General features: G+C 42.8%; 1 protein-coding gene across 2 annotated transcripts in view; it reads left to right on the top strand.

Annotated features, from left to right (window-relative positions):
• The first annotated feature begins 2,642 nt into the window (after positions 1 to 2,642).
• Positions 2,643 to 19,207, top strand: part of LOC120059214 (segment polarity protein dishevelled homolog DVL-1-like) — a 42,560-nt gene continuing 25,995 nt past the window's right edge. For both annotated transcript variants that reach the window (XM_039008085.1, XM_039008084.1), the window contains exons 1-3: positions 2,643 to 3,058; positions 9,476 to 9,545; positions 12,175 to 12,296. In XM_039008085.1, the coding sequence (XP_038864013.1) occupies positions 2,889 to 3,058; positions 9,476 to 9,545; positions 12,175 to 12,296 (362 nt within the window). In that variant the 5' untranslated portion in view covers positions 2,643 to 2,888. The remainder of the gene's footprint in view (positions 3,059 to 9,475; positions 9,546 to 12,174; positions 12,297 to 19,207) is intronic.

Raw genomic sequence — 19,207 nt, 5'->3', positions numbered from 1 at the left:
CGAGAGAATCACTGACATGATGTCAGCTGGTCCTTTTGTGGCAGGGCTGAAATGCAGTGGAAATGTTGTTTTGGGATTCAGTCATTTGCATGACAAAGAGGGACTTTGCAATTAATTGCAATTCATCTGATCACTCTTCATAACATTCTGGAGTATATGCAAATTGCCATCATACAAACTGAGGCAGCAGACTTTGTGAAAATTAATATTTGTGTCATTCTCAAAACTTTTGGCCACGACTGTACACTACCATTCAAAATTTTGGGGTCACTTAGAAACGTCCTTGTTTTTGAAAGAAAAGCACATTTGTTTGTCCATTAAAATAACATCAAATTGATCAGAAATACAGTGTAGACATTGTTAATGTTGTTAGTGACTATTGTAGCTGGAAATGGCAGATTTTTTGTGGAATATCTACATAGGCGTACAGAGGCCCATTTTCAGCAAACATCACTCCTGTGTTCCAATGGCATGTTGTGAAGGCTAATCCAAGTTCATCATTTTAAAAGGCTAATTGATCATTAGAAAACCCTTTTGCAATTATGTTAGCACAGCTGAAAACAGTTGTGCTGATTAAAGAAGCAATAAAACTGGCCTTCTTTAGACTAGTTGAGTTCCTGGAGCGTCAGCATTTGTGGGTTCGATTACAGGCTCAAAATGGCCAGAAACAAAGAACTTTCTTCTGAAACTCGTCAGTCTATTCTTGTTCTGAGAAATGAAGGCTATTCCATGCGAGAAACTGCCAAGAAACTGAAGATCTTGTACAACGCTGTGTACTACTCCCTTCACAGAACACCGCAAACTGGCTCTAACCAGAATAGAAAGATGAGTGGGAGGCCCCGGTGCACACCTGAGCAAGAGGACAAGTACATTAGAGTGTCTAGTTTGAGAAACAGACACTTCACATGTCCTCAACTGGCAGCTTTATTAAATAGTACCCACAAATCACCAGTCTCAACGTCAACAGTGAAGAGGCGACTCCGGGATGCTGGCCTTCTAGGCAGAGTTCTTCTGTCCAGTGTCTGTTCTTTTGCCCATCTTAATATTTTATTTTTATTGGCCAGTCAGATATGGCTTTTTCTTTCCAACTCTGCCTAGAAGGCCAGCATCCTGGAGTCGCCTCTTCACTGTTGACACTGAGACTGGTGTTTAAAAGATGAATTCAACTATTGCAATTGGATGGAGTCCTGAAAATATTTCAATTTGGATTTTACATACAAGCAACCTATCTATGCAGTTGCATGTTGTTGGTCCATTCTTTCCCCTCTAATAAAGGTTAAAAACAAACCATAGTGTTTTGATCCATACTTGATAATGTCATTACAATGTGTACAAAGTGGTATACTGGTACACTGAATATATGAATATGAAGAAAAATATTGGTCAAATTAGATGTTATTCAAGAAAGAGCCTCACAATAAATAATTATTAGGAAATGATTTGGGTTTCTTGAAAATAATTCAAAAAATAAAATAAAATGGCCACAGGTATTTGTTAGCATAGGTTAGAAACATGCCACGTTCATTCTATAGGTTTCTTCACCCACTGTGTCAGACTCGTGTGTATAGGTGGCAGGGAAGTCAGGCGCAGGAGAATCAAACTTAATGAAATGGAGTTGTTTAATGACTGTAAACAAAACATAACTCCAAAACTATGAATAAAAATAAAACAAAGTGGGTACGAGGACCCGTCGCGCACCAATACAAACACGAAATCTGAATAACAAACAATCTCTGACAAAGACATGATGGGAAACAGAGGGTTAAATACACAACAGGTAATGAATCCGATTGAAACCAGGTGTGTAGGAAGACAAGACAAAACCAATGGAAAATGAAAAATGGATCAATGATGGCTAGAAGACAGGTGACATCGAGCGCCGAGCACCGCCCGAACAAGGAGAGGCTTCGACTTCGGCAGAAGTCGTGACACACTGGCTGCGGCTAGACTTTCTGCCTACACTGTACAGCAGCACAAGACTACCACCTACTGTCACAAGTTGGACTCAGGTGATCAAGAAAGTCTGCCCATCTTGATGATAATATTGATTATGATGATGATCACTTGTTAATAATGATCATAATTATTGTAGTTCATTTGTGATTTTAAAATGGATTTAGAATGATTATATTATCTGCTATTATTAGATATATTGTTACTAAATTGTGATAATTAGATTTCCATAATGTAGGCTAATAATAACAAAGATAATGACATTAATTAATAATATAACAATAAGTCATTAGTAATATTATATCATTTTGTTCTCAATATAATTATCAATATTTTCAACAGTTAATACAAACTATTATTACTGATCAAAACCATTATAATTATCTGTGTTGCTATTGATATACAGTAGCCTATGGTAAATTAGATAGGACCTAAAGTAGCCTTGGGTAAAATCCACACCAAAGGTTTACTGAATAGAATGTGTCCTCCAATCCTCTCTTCATGTGTGGTGCACTGCAGACTGCAGAACACTGTCTGTGACTAGTACTGTATAATGGGGAACAGTAGGTCTCTAGCCTAAACACACCACTAGATGACAGCACTGTCTAACGAATTACTGGAAAAATAGAAATATTCTCAACTCAATATCGCAAGGATGTGGACCGTCCCTTCCTGTTTTAGTACCGAGAGAGCCACCGTACCGAGACACATTGGAGCTGGAATACAGTCACTTAGGACTCGATTATGTTTAGATTTATGTTTATTTTATCAAAGACAAGGTTATTTATTTTCCAGCGTGAGGTCTACAGTTATATTTATTAATGATGTCACGTCAGCGTTTCGTCTTATTAGGTAGCTAGATAGCCACATATTTATTATTGCGCTGCCAACCCTTGTTCCTTTCCTGTGTCAATGATTCTCCTACCCTCACTCTTATGGCGGAGACTAAAATAATATATCACATTGACGAGGAGGAGACTCCTTATCTAGTAAAATTATCCGTTTCTCCTGAGAAAGTCACTTTAGCGGATTTTAAAAATGTCCTCAACAATCGTCCGGTCAATAGCTACAAATTCTTCTTCAAATCCATGGACCAGGATTTTGGGTAAGAATCAACCCATGAATAGACTATATTTTCTTCCTGTGTATGTTGCGGTCTTGTCATTGTTATCATATAAGTATAAATGTATCTCAGCGCTAATTGGTTATTACACAGACACAACCATGTGTCCAATTTCACAACAAAGGTTGCAACATTGTAACATTTGCGGAAGACTGATTGTGCAATGTCTGATCCGCGGTTGGCACCTGTTCATTGTATCCAATGCGCAATAGAATAGGTCCTTTGAAGTTCAGACCCGTAACACCAATATCTCATAGGACATTAAACGTGATTAACGTTACGCTTTTATTGTTGTCGATGTTGGCTATAGGCTACTGTAGTCTACACTAAAGTGATTATATCTCATTTCGAAGGTTGTGCTGTGTTGTCATCGTCATTTAATAAGCCCATCTAATTGAATGATATAGACGTTACATTGACAAATCCTCCACATGTTTGCTGTGTGGCGCGAGTTCGGGATCGATTACAAATGAATTATTGCCAGACAGGTTTCTCTTGTGTGTTCATGACTTTGTAGCACTTATAGCAATAGGTAATAAAGAGAGAGAAGAAGAGGAAAGGCAGAATAGAGATTGATGCCCATCGATAATAGTCACATATTAACTGTAGCCAATCATGAGTTTCAGGAGACATTTATCAAATGTGACAGCATGACTATATGATGAGAACTTTGACATATCTATGTCATGTTAATCTTATTTGATTTAATAGGATAGGCTAAAAAGTAATCCGATGCGTCAAATAGGCTTCCAATGGACTGAAATGGTCACAGTAGGGATCCTGTATCCCTCTCATGTCTCTGTTTTACACGCACAGACGAGCACGCGCACGAATACACACACACACACGCTCGCACAAAGGTAATTTCCTCCGATTCTAGGCTGAAGGTGAATCAAGCGAACATCCATTTTCATGGAAAACATAACGCGCCGTGTGCTCACCATACATGTTATATAACGAATGGTTGAAGAGCCAAAAGCTCACTTTTCGTTGTTGGGATTTTGCAATTTTTTTGCCATTTTGCCATGCGACCCTAGGCCGCAAAACAGCTAAAAATGCTTGAGTAGAAACATGGCTGCCCGGTAGAAGAGCACTCCCTGAAAGAGGCGAGTGCCGTGGACTGACGGCCTGCCATAATTGTCAAATAGCGCTCAAATCGCGCATACATTTTTTTTTATTGAAATACATCATGTAAATCAGTCGAACAAACTCAGCTGGCCAACACCAATACTCTATTGAAAATTGTATTTAATTAATAACGCGTATTTTAATGACCCTTGTCTCTGTTTTAATAGTTCTGCCTATTGTCCTGTGAATGTACACTACAGTTCTATTGGCCAATAGATTGTCTGTGGTTAGTGGTAGCAATTAGTTCATTGCATTGTTGCCTGTCAGACATTTAATTTATGTTCACTGATATCAAATAAGATGATAGTCTGAATTGTTAGATGTTGAACATTATTTTTCACATGTTGCCAACAACCTATTTTCACAGATCTTTTATTTTACTGTAATAGGGATTTATCCTCTGTTCTTTCAAATGGTCTAGTATTTAGAATTAATGCAGGATACATTGATGAATAATTCACCATATGCCTACATGCAGTTTATAAGTATGTTTTTATTCTTGTATGTAGTATTTCCTCTCACCCTTTCCATTGCACTCAGTATTGTGTTGTCATCGCTCAGTCTTTCTGCACAGACATATCTCCCCAGACAGGCAGCTAGGACTAAAGAGATGGTAGAAGTCTCTAGTTATGGTCCTGTTAATAGAATGTGTTTGACCTCTCCTTCCCCCTCCCCCCGCTCCCATACATTCAGACAACATGGACACCTTTAATAGCTGCAGGGCAGAGGTCCACTTGTTATAGAGTCCTCCTTGGAGGATGACATATTTGTGTTAATGTCTGTTTCTCCTCTGACAAGCTGACACGCACAGTCGCACACACAGCGCACATGGCACCACATGCACACAAACAAACGCGCACAGCCGCAGACACACACACACACACACACGCACACGCACACGCACACGCACACACACACACACACAGGCATAGCTCTGTAGAAGACCTGACTCGATCTGGTGTGAATATGATTGTATTTCCCTTATTTGGTTTGAGTCATCACATTAACAATGACTCATTCTGAAACCTATTATCTTATTCAGGGAGGAATTCATTTAGCTTTACTCCATTTACCAAAAGGTGCTATTGTTTCCAGTTATTCTACCTTCGAAGATGTTCTGGGGCGATTTCCAGTTATTCTAGTTTTTAAGATGTTTTGAGGCGATTTCACAGCCAAACTGTTTTTAGTACACACTATCACAAACATCAGAGGAGGAAACCCACACACAGAGACAGACAGTCGTCTGTCTCTTGCACAGGGACGTCATATCGTCATGTCAGACATTCCTACAGCAGGCAGCACGACCTTGTGAGGGAACTGTTTTTTCCTGGTAGCAGGTTAGTTAGTTGGGTCTATACTGTGCCCTCAGCAGGGCCTTCCTGTCCTGTCCTTGTCCTGTCCCTCCAGTCACAGCCATGGCAGATTGATCCATGAGGCCCCAAGTGAGGAGATCCATCATCTGATAATGGAAACAAATACAACATGTTTGTTCTAAAGAGTTATAGTTAAGGTTAGACCTCCACATGAAGTTACAGATTGCTGTTGCTGAGTGCAGTGTTAGGCTTAGTCCACCTTTCACAAGGGCCAGTGCAGTGGTGGTATTGGTCTTGTCATTTCAATCAACACATTCCATGGCTTGATAACTGTAGCATTGTTAAAGTAGATAAGTAGGCAAAGGCTACACTGAAAGTCACATTTGAAAGTGAAATCCTTGAGCAGCATTGTACTCAGTGTACTGGCTGTATACAGTATGGGAACAGGAACAACACAAACGGTCAGGGACACACAGAGGATAATATGGCTGGTGTACCGCATAGACACAGACAGTATAGCTGTTAGAGAAATTAACTAGGGAATAATCTGACTCCATTAGAGAGGGAAAACATGGAACCCCTTGCAGTTATAGACAGTGTTTGATATGTAAATGTTCAGTCAGTGCAAGGTCTTACATAGTAGACCCCCTGTTGTGAAGGGGAAGCAAGCTATTTATTATTTCATTGTAATAAAATTTTAGATTTGTGCAGAAAATACCAGGATTAGTTCATGTGGACTACATGGTTTTTATGATTATTTGGGGGTCCATAAAATATATTTAGTCCATCTGTGTATGATTATGCATCTATTTTCTGTCTTATATCTCGTGAAATATTGTGTGTCTGTAATTTCCAGTTGAAGCATAGATTTGTGTAGGATAGAATGTAAATCCGGGTTGCTGTTGAATTCTTATCCCTTACTGGCCTGACAAAAGACTGCATTATAATGTTGTTCAACCACATATGAATGAGTAGTGATTACTATTCCTGCCAGTCAGTACTTTAAATGCACAATTTGATAGCTTTGAGGTTGATATCATAGAGATCCTATTAAATAACTATTAGTATTCAAATTCCTAATTGTATGGTCAATATGCTGTTCTGTTATGGCAACGGTTGAGATGTTTGTTTGAGACCTCAGTAAAACCTTTGTCATAGAGGATCACTGAAGGTAATAGTATAAGGAAAGGAAGTAAGTGCTCTTGGCATGAATGAGGATACTCATCTGAATATGGAGATTTTTCCACCTGCGCCACGTCTACCTTACCTCACTTGAAAGGTTAATGTTGTTATTAGTACAGTAACTTGATATGTCTGAGAACCTGAGGTTTCAGAAATAGCACTGAGCTAAGGTTGAGGAACCAATCCTCTTGAATAATTAAATACATTTTCATTGTAATTTGAATCACAGATATTTTATGTACTATTGTGGCGAGTGAAAGCATTGGACTATGGGCCTGCTGTGTACAGCCGGCTGGTCGGTCGCCCCTCCTGACCCTGTGCTGTTGGGCCAGATGATAACTAGCTTCCCTCCTGTCCTGGGCATAATTAAAGTCCTCTAATCCCCCCCCCCCCCCCCCCAACACACACACACACACACACACACAGCCAGCCCTGCCTTACCATGGCCCACCACTACATTATGCATCTCCCTTTAAATCTTGTGTCATTAGCCTGTGAAATCTGTTAAGACTTGTTTAAGCTGCCGGCTTTGAGAAGTGAGGGTTGTGATGACCGGAACCCAGTGTCTGACACTTGTCACATTTTAAACTGAGCTCTCCTGTGTGTGTGTCATCTACCCACTTGGGCACAGACGTCAATTCAACGTCTATTCCATGTTGGTTCAACGTAATTTAATTGAAATGACTTTGAAACAACGTTGGTTCAACCGGTGTGTGCCCAGTGGGTAGCTACTGGATGTGTTTGTGCATGGGGATTCGGTGTAGCAAATTCTGATGCTGAAATCAGTTGGAATATGAAAGTATGCATGAAGAAAGGTCATGGTTTACAGAGTGCACATAATTTTGTTTCCTTTGGACGTTTGTCTGGATTCCTTTGGTTTTAATGCTTTTAACAGAGTGAGAGGCAGAGAGAGAGATTGTTACAATTCATGTTGTATCTAGCTTAGTTTATCAACTTATTACACTTAAACAGGATCCTTGACCACTAATTTACCAATATGATGTTGTTCAGTTTAGAACAGGATTAAATTAGCTCTGCTAATAATATATCAGAGTCCCATCCCAAGACCTTAAGAGTTAAAAGTCGATGACTTTGACTATAGGCTTTCTGTTTCTATTGACCGCTCCCACATCCTCCCAAGTTACCTTCAGTTGGTCATGTGACTGTAGACAGAGGATGCATACACTTCCTACCTAATGATGAGAATCACACCCCCTCTTCCTCTCTGTGGTTGAACAGAACAGGCCACACACACAGCAGCATTCTGTCTCTGTGTTAGTCAGTTACAGCCACAAGTCTACGTTATCTCTCTCCACCACTCCCACAGTACAGTATAATACAGCCGCAGCAGAACACAGTCACTCGCTGTTGTCATGTGCGTAGGAACTCCTGGCAATGTCTGAAGGGGAAAATAAGTAAATCAATGGAGCAGCAGTTTCATAGAAATGCAGTGTAAAGTCTTCATCAGACGCTCTGTTGCTTTTCTTTCAAGTGGTCCCTTTGTCCTGTTCATGTTCCAGAATTCACACCTATATTAGCTATTATTAGCTATTATTCTCCCACCTTTGAGATAGGCATAACTACAGCCCAGGATTGTAGCCCAGGACTGTTTCTGTGTGTCTGTGTATATCCTCTGCCTCCAGACCAGGCCTGCTCTAGTCTGTACTGTGTGACAGGAGCCCAGCAGGTGTGGCTGGTTACTGGCAGTGGTTACTGCTGAACCCTGTCCCAGGGGTCAGAGGGTAAATGGGAGATATTTTTGTTGGGAATTTACAGTCTAAGATGTACATGCTGAAGTCAACCAGTCTATTAATACCCGTCTAACTCCTGACACCCAGGCGGGTAGTACCTTGTCCCTTTTTCACCGCAACACAACCACTCTCACTATTCTAGGGCTGGGCTGGGTGGAGAGGCACACTCTTAGAAAAAAGTGTTCCGAAAGGGTTTTGCGGCTATCCACATAGGATAACACTTTTTGGTTCCAGTTAGAACCCTTTCTTGTTCCAGTTAGAACTCTTTTGGGTTCCATGTAGAACCCTCTGTGGAAAGGGTTCCAAATGGAACCCAAAAGGGTTCTACCTGGAACCAAAGGGGGATCTTCAAAGGTTTCTCCTATGGGAACAGCCGATGGACCCTTTTTGGTTCTAGATAGCACCTTTTTTTCTAAGAGTGTAGGGGATAGCCTATATATTTGGAATTTGATGTGATGACGATATGTACAATATATTGTGTGCACAGGATAAATACAGATTCAATGTATTTCCTCAATGCCCAGACCTGTCACACATACACATACACGCATACAGCACACAGCGCACAAACAGGTTTGCATCGTCTTCACTTTGCTGTTGATCTATGTGCTTGTCCATGTAATGTTTCTGCACTAATATCATGTTGTTGTAGTTAGTCAGGGCCATTAATCACTTATGGAGGCTGAGGCTCAACATCTATCAGCTTTCAATGGACTTAGTCAACAGTAACATAGGTGCCGAGCCCTTTACGGTCGAAAAGTGGAAAATTCTACTGATTAAGCATGAATCTGTGCAGAGCAGGACAGGGTAGTAGAAATTATCCCTGGGTGTTAGGCTAGCAACTGTGTGCTGAGGACTGACTCTCTCTGTCTCTGTCTCTGTCTCTGTCTCTGTCTCTGTCTCTCTCTCTCTCTCTCTCTCTCTCTCTCTCTCTCTCTCTCTCTCTCTCTCTCTCTCTCTCTCTCTCTCTCTCTCTCTCTCTCTCTCTGTGTGCGCATGTGTGTGTTTGCTTGTCCATTCCACAGGGTTGTCAAAGAGGAGATTTCCGATGACAACGCCAAGTTGCCCTGCTTCAACGGGAGAGTGGTGTCCTGGGTAAGTGAGATGAATGGTGCCCCCGCGGCGTCACCCCCTGTCCCGTAGCTCCTCTCCCCGTCTCATTGCTCTCCTCTCCACCTCGCTGCGGCTCGCTGGCTCAGCGGTAGCTAAAGATACGTGTAGTGTAACGCTCCATATAGTGTATCTACCTAGAGAGATCACACTGTCACGCCTCCACAGTACAACACTCAAGACTCTACAGTAGAGAGGGATTCACTCATTGTTGAGCTTCTATGCTAAGTGCCTTATACAGGTGTGAGCTCAGCCAATGGGAGATGAACTAAGGCATGGTTACACAACGACATCACAACAGTCCAAGCTTGACAGTTTTACTAGCAATATCAAACAGTATTCTACCAACAAATGAGGTCAGTTAACAATCATTTACATTGGCCTACCTAAGGATACGAGACGCAGGTTAATTTGGTATAGTTGTACATAGTGCTAGGAGCAGTGATGCATACATTATCATGACAGACTGTACTGCATACCATTCCTGTGAATTATATATTGGGAAATGTAAATAGAGATCTTTATATTAGCCTTTCCCAGTGTCTTAACCATGTCCTAGTGTCTTAATCTTGTCACAGTGTCTTAACCATGTCACAGTGTCTTAACCTTGTCCCAGTGTCTTAACCATGTCACAGTGTCTTAACCATGTCCCAGTGTCTTAACCATGTCCCAGTGTCTTAACCATGTCCCAGTGTCTTAATCTTGTCACAGTGTCTTAACCATGTCCCAGTGTCTTAAGCATGTCACAGTGTCTTAACCTTGTCCCAGTGTCTTAACCATGTCACAGTGTCTTAACCTTGTCCCAGTGTCTTAACCATGTCACAGTGTCTTAACCATGTCACAGTGTCTTAAGCATGTCATAGTGTCTTAACCATGTCCCAGTGTCTTAACCTTGTCCCAGTGTCTTAACCATGTCCCAGTGTCTTAATCATGTCCCAGTGTCTTAACCATGTCACAGTGTCTTAAGCATGTCACAGTGTCTTAAGCATGTCATAGTGTCTTAACCATGTCCCAGTGTCTTAATCATGTCCCAGTGTCTTAATCATGTCCCAGTGTCTTAACCTTGTCCCAGTGTCTTAACCATGTCCCAGTGTCTTAACCATGTCCTAGTGTCTTAACCATGTCCCAGTGTCTTAATCATGTCCCAGTGTCTTAATCATGTCCCAGTGTCTTAACCTTGTCCCAGTGTCTTAACCTTGTCCCAGTGTCTTAACCTTGTCCCAGTGTCTTAACCATGTCCCAGTGTCTTAATCATGTCCCAGTGTCTTAACCATGTCCTAGTGTCTTAACCTTGTCCCAGTGTCTTAACCATGTCCCAGTGTCTTAACCATGTCCCAGTGTCTTAACCTTGTCCCAGTGTCTTAACCATGTCCCAGTGTCTTAACCTTGTCCCAGTGTCTTGACCTTGTCCCAGTGTCTTAACCATGTCCCAGTGTCTTAACCATGTCCTAGTGTCTTAACCATGTCCCAGTGTCTTAACCTTGTCCCAGTGTCTTAACCATGTCCCAGTGTCTTAACCATGTCCCAGTGTCTTAACCATGTCCCAGTGTCTTAATCATGTCCCAGTGTCTTAACCATGTCCCAGTGTCTTAATCATGTCCTAATCATGTCCCAGTGTCTTAATCATGTCCCAGTGTCTTAACCATGTCCCAGTGTCTTAATCATGTCCCAGTGTCTTAATCATGTCCCAGTGTTATTAGATTCTCCCTCTGGCATGTTCCTTTAACACTCATTATCATGGTTCAAATGAAAGCAGAGCAGCTGTATCTATGGGCCATTTTACATAAGCCTTTGTGCTCACACGCGCACACAGTCACCAGAGTGAAAGCAATGTGAGCTGCGTCGTTCCCTCTGTTTCCCAATGTATTTATACATAGCCACCAGCTTTCCTCAGGCCCCTTCGGTGCATCTCATTTAAACAGTATCTCTCTCTTATGTCTCTCAGATAGTTCTCTATGTCTGTTTGTGTGTATCTGGGTCTGTTTATCTGTTGTGTGTCTCTGTGTCTCTCTCTATGTGTGTTTGAGTGTATCTGGGTCTGTTTATCTGCTGTGTGTCTCTGTGTCTCTCTCTATGTGTGTTTGTGTGTATCTGGGTCTGTTTATCTGTTGTGTGTCTCTGTGTGTCTCTCTCTATGTCTGTTTGTGTGTATCTGGGTCTGTTTATCTGTTGTGTGTCTCTGTGTCTCTCTCTATGTGTGTTTGAGTGTATCTGGGTCTGTTTATCTGTTGTGTGTCTCTGTGTCTCTCTCTATGTCTGTTTGTGTGTATCTGGGTCTGTTTATCTGTTGTGTGTCTCTGTGTCTCTCTCTATGTCTGTTTTTGTGACTGAATATGTTTGTCTGTCTCTTTGTCTGTTACTTTCTACCTCTTTTCCAGTCCCTGTTTCTATACCTGTATCTATGGGTATTTCTATGTTCATATTAGTCTCTGTTATTAGGTCTGACTCACCCCTCCCTCTCTCTCTCTCTCGCTCTCTCTCTTTCTCTCTCTCTATCACTCTCTCTCTCTCTCTCTCTCTGTCTCTGTCTCTCTCTTTCTCTCTCTCTCTCTCTCTTTCTCTCTCTCTGTCTCTCTCTCTCTCTCTCTCTCTCTCTGTGTGTGTGTGTCTGCAGCTCGTCCTGGCAGAGAGCTCTCACTCTGATGGGGGGTCCCAGTGTACAGAGAGCCACCCAGAGCTGCCACCCCCCCTGGAGAGGACAGGGGGCATCGGTGACTCCCGCCCACCCTCCTTCCAGTGAGTACACAGCACTGGCTGCATATGTGTCCTATTGCACATAAACACCATGCGCACATCATTACACACATTACACACACAAATACAGTGGGGCAAAAAAGTATTTAGTCAGCCACCAATTGTGCAAGTTCTCCCACTTAAAAAGATGAGAGAGGCCTGTAATTTTCATCATAGGTACACTTCAACTATGACAGACAAAATGAGAGAGAAAAAATCCAGAAAATCACATTGTAGGATTTTTTATTAATTTATTTGCAAATTATGGTGGAAAATAAGTATTTGGTCAATAACAAAAGTTTATCTCAATACTTTGTTATATACCCTTTGTTGGCAATGACAGAGGTCAAACGTTTTCTGTAAGTCTTCACAAGGTTTTCACACACTGTTGCTGGTATTTTGGCCCATTCCTCCATGCAGATCTCCTCTAGAGCAGTGATGTTTTGGGGCTGTTGCTGGGCAACACGGACTTTCAACTCCCTCCAAAGATTTTCTATGGGGTTGAGATCTGGAGACTGGCTAGGCCACTCCAGGACCTTGAAATGCTTCTTACGAAGCCACTCCTTCGTTGCCCGGGCGGTGTGTTTGGGATCATTGTCATGCTGAAAGACCCAGCCACGTTTCATCTTCAATGCCCTTGCTGATGGAAGGAGGTTTTCACTCAAAATCTCACGATACATGGCCCCATTCATTCTTTCCTTTACACGGATCAGTCGTCCTGGTCCCTTTGCAGAAAAACAGCCCCAAAGCATGATGTTTCCACCCCCATGCTTCACAGTAGGTATGGTGTTCTTTGGATGCAACTCAGCATTCTTTGTCCTCCAAACATGACGAGTTGAGTTTTTACCAAAAAGTTCTATTTTGGTTTCATCTGACCATATGACATTCTCCCAATCTTCTTCTGGATCATCCAAATGCTCTCTAGCAAACTTAAGACGGGCCTGGACATGTACTGGCTTAAGCAGGGGGACACGTCTGGCACTGCAGGATTTGAGTCCCTGGCGGCGTAGTGTGTTACTGATGGTAGGCTTTGTTACTTTGGTCCCAGCTCTCTGCAGGTCATTCACTAGGTCCCCCCGTGTGGTTCTGGGATTTTTGCTCACCGTTCTTGTGATCATTTTGACCCCACGGGGTGAGATCTTGCGTGGAGCCCCAGATCGAGGGAGATTATCAGTTGTCTTGTATGTCTTCCATTTCCTAATAATTGCTCCCACAGTTGATTTCTTCAAACCAAGCTGCTTACCTATTGCAGATTCAGTCTTCCCAGCCTGGTGCAGGTCTACAATTTTGTTTCTGGTGTCCTTTGACAGCTCTTTGGTCTTGGCCATAGTGGAGTTTGGAGTGTGACTGTTTGAGGCTGTGGACAGGTGTCTTTTATACTGATAACAAGTTCAAACAGGTGCCATTAATACAGGTAACGAGTGGAGGACAGAGGAGCCTCTTAAAGAAGAAGTTACAGGTCTGTGAGAGCCAGAAATCTTGCTTGTTTGTAGGTGACCAAATACTTATTTTCCACCATAATTTGCAAATAAATTCATTAAAAATCCTACAATGTGATTTTCTGGATTTTTTTCTTCTCATTTTGTCTGTCATAGTTGAAGTGTACCTATGATAAAAATTACAGGCCTCTCTCATCTTTTTAAGTGGGAGAACTTGCACAATTGGTGGCTGACTAAATACTCTTTTGCCCCACTGTACATGTGTACACACACACACACACACACACACACACACACACACACGTACACACACACACACACACACACACACACACACACACACACACACACACACACACACACACACACACACACACACACATGCACCATGTCACCTTTGTAATTCACTGCAAGCCATATGCTAATCAGAATCTGGAGAACTCATCACACAGGGGCCAAGCCGAGCGCACACGGGAGGTGCATGTGTGTGTTAGTGTGTAGGTGTGTGTGTGCCAGGGTTCACGCTAGCAAACTCTCACTTACCGTGCTCACCAATGAAGTGGCATCCCTCCCATCTGTGGGGTAGCAGTCTGCTCATCTATGCAGATAGCTAAGCTTCCTCAGAGCGGCTCCACAAACAGCCATGATAGGGTAAACATCTTCAGGGAGAGACTGCTGCCATTGAATGCTTCTATTCGTGTTGAGATACTATTGTCCCCATAGGATAACCTTTTTTGGGTTCCATGTAGAAGCCTCTTGGGAAAAGTGTATACATGGAACCCAAAAAAGGTTATCCTATGGGGACAGCCAAAGAACCCTTTTGGGTACAGCAGTTGGCTGTACCTGCGCCAACACTCCTGTATTTTTCATCCTATATCTTGTTCTCCATCTTCTTTTTAAATAGCAAGCCAACCTGTTTTCAGCACTTTTATTTCCATGATTGATCAAAAGTCATTTTCTCATGCTGTCACGTCGCTCTGCAGCAGACATGTTTGGAACATCAAATCGCAATATCAAATCGCAATATCAAATCGCAATAAATATTGCATCGGCACCTACGTATCGTGATAATTTCGTATCGTAAGGTCCCTGGCAATTCCCAGCACTACCAGTTAAAAGTTAGTAAAGATATATTATGAGGCCAGACAATGTGTGGTATTATTACTACATCGATGGGTTAAAAACTTAGGAGCGAACTCCGCTTCTCGAATGTTGTTTGACCCTTATGCAAGCACTACACTTTGACTTCAAACAGACTGATTAAAGATTCTCATTGTACTTGTAAAGAGAGAGACCCCCAAAGCCAAATTTAGCAGGAAATTCTGTGGGCCCTGGGCTGGAGTTGTTAGTGCCATTACAGCAGTGCGTTAGCTTCTGCAGGGGTCTGTATTGAGAGCATGCAATCTGTCATGTTCCAGTATCTCTTTATCTACTGTTTGACATCCTGGCTTTTTGCCCTCCGCGGGCTGCTGCTCCCTGCTGCTTGGCTGTCAGCCTGCCTGATGATTTTATTGTTCGGGCCTCCTCTCTTCCTGCTGCGTCTACTGCCACCTTGTGGTCAAATATGGGCATGTCGGTTCGGCTCCCACACGACAAGGACTTAACTTCCTATTCCCCCCTCACTTTCTCTCCCCTTGCTCTCTCTCTCTCTCGCTCTTTCTCCCTCTCTTTCAGACAGGCAGTGTTTTTTCTCTGGTCATTAGTAGGCCTATGGTGAATTCCCCATAGTGAGCTTCTGTCATTCTCAGCCTCACTCTGAAAATAGACAGAATATTATTACCAATTCATTTTGTTATTGTGCTTTATTCATGTATTTCATGGATCCATTCCTGTATGAATGGCTGTGTTTGATGGAGGACAGAATAGGAGTTTGGGCTGAGTGTGGTGCAGAGCAGGCAGAATTAATGTGCTTCTGCCTGATAATCCGGATTAGCGAACAACCATCTCTGTTTCCCCGGGGGTGATAGGCGGTTAGCGGGGCGGGGGGATCACAGCTGGCAGCCCCCCATCCCCCTCTCCCAACCCAGCCTCCATCCCTTGGTAATCTCACACAGGATCAGCGGACACAGGCGATCAGCCTACCCCTTCCAGGCTGGACGGCTGCCATAGACAAACAACATCCACACCACACTGGCCAATCCCTGCCATAGACAGATAATATAAACATACTGCCCCATCCCTGCATTATCCCTGCCATAGACAGATAATATAAACATACTGCCCCATCCCTGCATTATCCCTGCCATAGACAGATAATATAAACATACTGCCCATCCCTGCTTTATCCCTGCCATAGACAGATAATATAAACATACTGCCCCATCCCTGCTTTATCCCTGCCATAGACAGATAATATAAACATACTTCCCATCCCTGCATTATCCCTGCCATAGACAGATAATATAAACATACTGCCCCATCCCTGCATTATCCCACCATAGACAGATAATATAAACATACTTCCCATCCCTGCATTATCCCTGCCATAGACAGATAATATAAACATACTGCCTCATCCCTGCTTTATCCCTGCCATAGACAGATAATATAAACATACTGCCCCATCCCTGCTTTATCCCTGCCATAGACAGATAATATAAACATACTTCCCATCCCTGCATTATCCCTGCCATAGACAGATAATATAAACATACTGCCCATCCCTGCTTTATCCCTGCCATAGACAGATAATATAAACATACTGCCCATCCCTGCTTTATCCCTGCCATAGACAGATAATATAAACATACTGCCCATCCCTGCTTTATCCCTGCCATAGACAGATAATATAAACATACTTCCCATCCCTGCATTATCCCTGCCATAGACAGATAATATAAACATACTGCCCATCCCTGCTTTATCCCTGCCATAGACAGATAATATAAACATACTGCCCATCCCTGCTTTATCCCTGCCATAGACAGATAATATAAACATACTGCCCCATCCCTGCTTTATCCCTGCCATAGACAGATAATATAAACATACTGCCCCATCCCTGCATTATCCCTGCCTGAGACAGATAATATAAACATACTGCCCCATCCCTGCATTATCCCTGCCATAGACAGATAATATAAACATACTGCCCCATCCCTGCATTATCCCTGCCATAGACAGATAATATAAACATACTGCCCATCCCTGCTTTATCCCTGCCATAGACAGATAATATAAACATACTGCCCATCCCTGCATTATCCCTGCCATAGACAGATAATATAAACATACTGCCCATCCCTGCTTTATCCCTGCCATAGACAGATAATATAAACATACTGCCTCATCCCTGCTTTATCCCTGCCTGAGACAGATAATATTAACATACTGCCCCATCCCTGCCATAGACAGATAATATAAACATACTGCCCCATCCCTGCATTATCCCTGCCATAGACAGATAATATAAACATACTGCCCATCCCTGCATTATCCCTGCCATAGACAGCTAATATAAACATACTGCCCCATCCCTGCATTATCCCTGCCATAGACAGATAATATAAACATACTGCCCATCCCTGCTTTATCCCTGCCATAGACAGATAATATAAACATACTGCCCATCCCTGCATTATCCCTGCCATAGACAGATAATATAAACATACTGCCCATCCCTGCATTATCCCTGCCATAGACAGATAATATAAACATACTGCCCCATCCCTGCTTTATCCCTGCCATAGACAGATAATATAAACATACTGCCCCATCCCTGCTTTATCCCTGCCATAGACAGATAATATAAACATACTGCCCCATCCCTGCTTTATCCCTGCCATAGACAGATAATATTAACATACTGCCCCATCCCTGCATTATCCCTGCCTGAGACAGATAATATTAACATACTGCCCCATCCCTGCATTATCCCTGCCTGAGACAGATAAAATTAAGATACTGCCCCATCCCTGCTTTATCCCTGCCATAGACAGATAATAACCTCTAGCTACAAACACAAAATGCCTCACCTGATCTATACCTGTGACTAATACAGTGTGTGTTTTTGCACAATGTAAGCATTAGCATACATATTTTGACCTGTTCTGGAGAGGCACAGATGCATCATTACATTCAGATGTAGAAACATGTTTACCATTCATCCCTCTGAATGAGCATGTCACAGCTGACCCACTCCTGTGTTGCTACTATATATATATGTGTGTTGTTAATGTGCACGCATCAGCCTCATCCACTCATGGCTCCTAAGGCTGATGAGACGGTGGCTTATATACCCTGAGGACTATAATGCATGAGTTACTTACTGTGTAGTCATGTGCACTCGTGTGTACGTACGTATATAAATACTAGTGTGCGCATGCGCTCGTGTTGTCCGGGTGCGTTCATGCATGATGCATAGGTCTAGTACATCCCGGAGTGTGTATGTGCAGAGTGTGTATGTGTATGTGCAGAGTGTGTATGTGTATGTGCAGAGTGTGTATGTGCAGAGTGTGCGTGTGCAGAGTGTGTATGTGCAGAGTGTGTATGTGTATGTGCAGAGTGTGTATGTGCAGAGTAAGTTTGTGCTGAGTGTGTATGTGCAGAGTGTGTATGTGCAGAGTGTGTATGTGCAGAGTGTGTACGTGCAGAATGTGTATGTGCAGTGTGTATGTGCAGAGTGTGTTTGTGCTGAGTGTGTATGTGCAGAGTGTGTATGTGTAGAGTGTGTATGTGTATGTGCAGAGTGTGTATGTGCAGAGTGTGTTTGTGCAGAGTGTGTATGTGCAGAGTGTGTGTGCAGAGTGTGTATGTGCAGAGTGTGTGTGCAGAGTGTGTATGTGTAGAGTGTGTATGTGCAGAGTGTGTACGTGCAGAGTGTGTTTGTGCTGAGTGTGTATGTGCAGAGTGTGTATGTGCAGAGTGTGCATGTGTATGTGCAGAGTGTGTATGTGCAGAGTGTGTATGTGCAGAGTGTGTACGTGCAGAGTGTGTTTGTGCAGAGTGTGTACGTGCAGAGTGTGTATGTGCAGAGTGTGTATGTGCAGAGTGTGTATGTGCAGAGTGTGTATGTGCAGAGTGTGTACGTGCAGAGTGTGTATGTGCAGAGTGTGTATGTGCAGAGTGTGTACGTGCAGAGTGTGTTTGTGCTGAGTGTGTATGTGCAGAGTGTGTATGTGCAGAGTGTGCATGTGTATGTGCAGAGTGTGTATGTGCAGAGTGTGTATGTGCAGAGTGTGTTTGTGCAGAGTGTGTATGTGCAGAGTGTGTATGTGCAGAGTGTGCATGTGTATGTGCAGAGTGTGTATGTGCAGAGTGTGTATGTGCAGAGTGTGTTTGTGCAGAGTGTGTTTGTGCAGAGTGTGTATGTGCAGAGTGTGTATTTGCAGAGTGTGTACGTGCAGAGTGTGTTTGTGCTGAGTGTGTTTGTGCTGAGTGTGTATGTGCAGAGTGTGCGTGTGCAGAGTGTGCGTGTGCAGAGTGTGCGTGTGCAGAGTGTGTATGTGCAGAGTGTGTTTGTGCAGAGTGTGTTTG

The sequence above is a fragment of the Salvelinus namaycush genome, chromosome 14 (genome assembly GCF_016432855.1).
Source record: "Salvelinus namaycush isolate Seneca chromosome 14, SaNama_1.0, whole genome shotgun sequence".
Lineage (NCBI taxonomy): Eukaryota > Metazoa > Chordata > Actinopteri > Salmoniformes > Salmonidae > Salvelinus > Salvelinus namaycush.
This window is presented reverse-complemented; position numbering and strand designations above follow the sequence as displayed.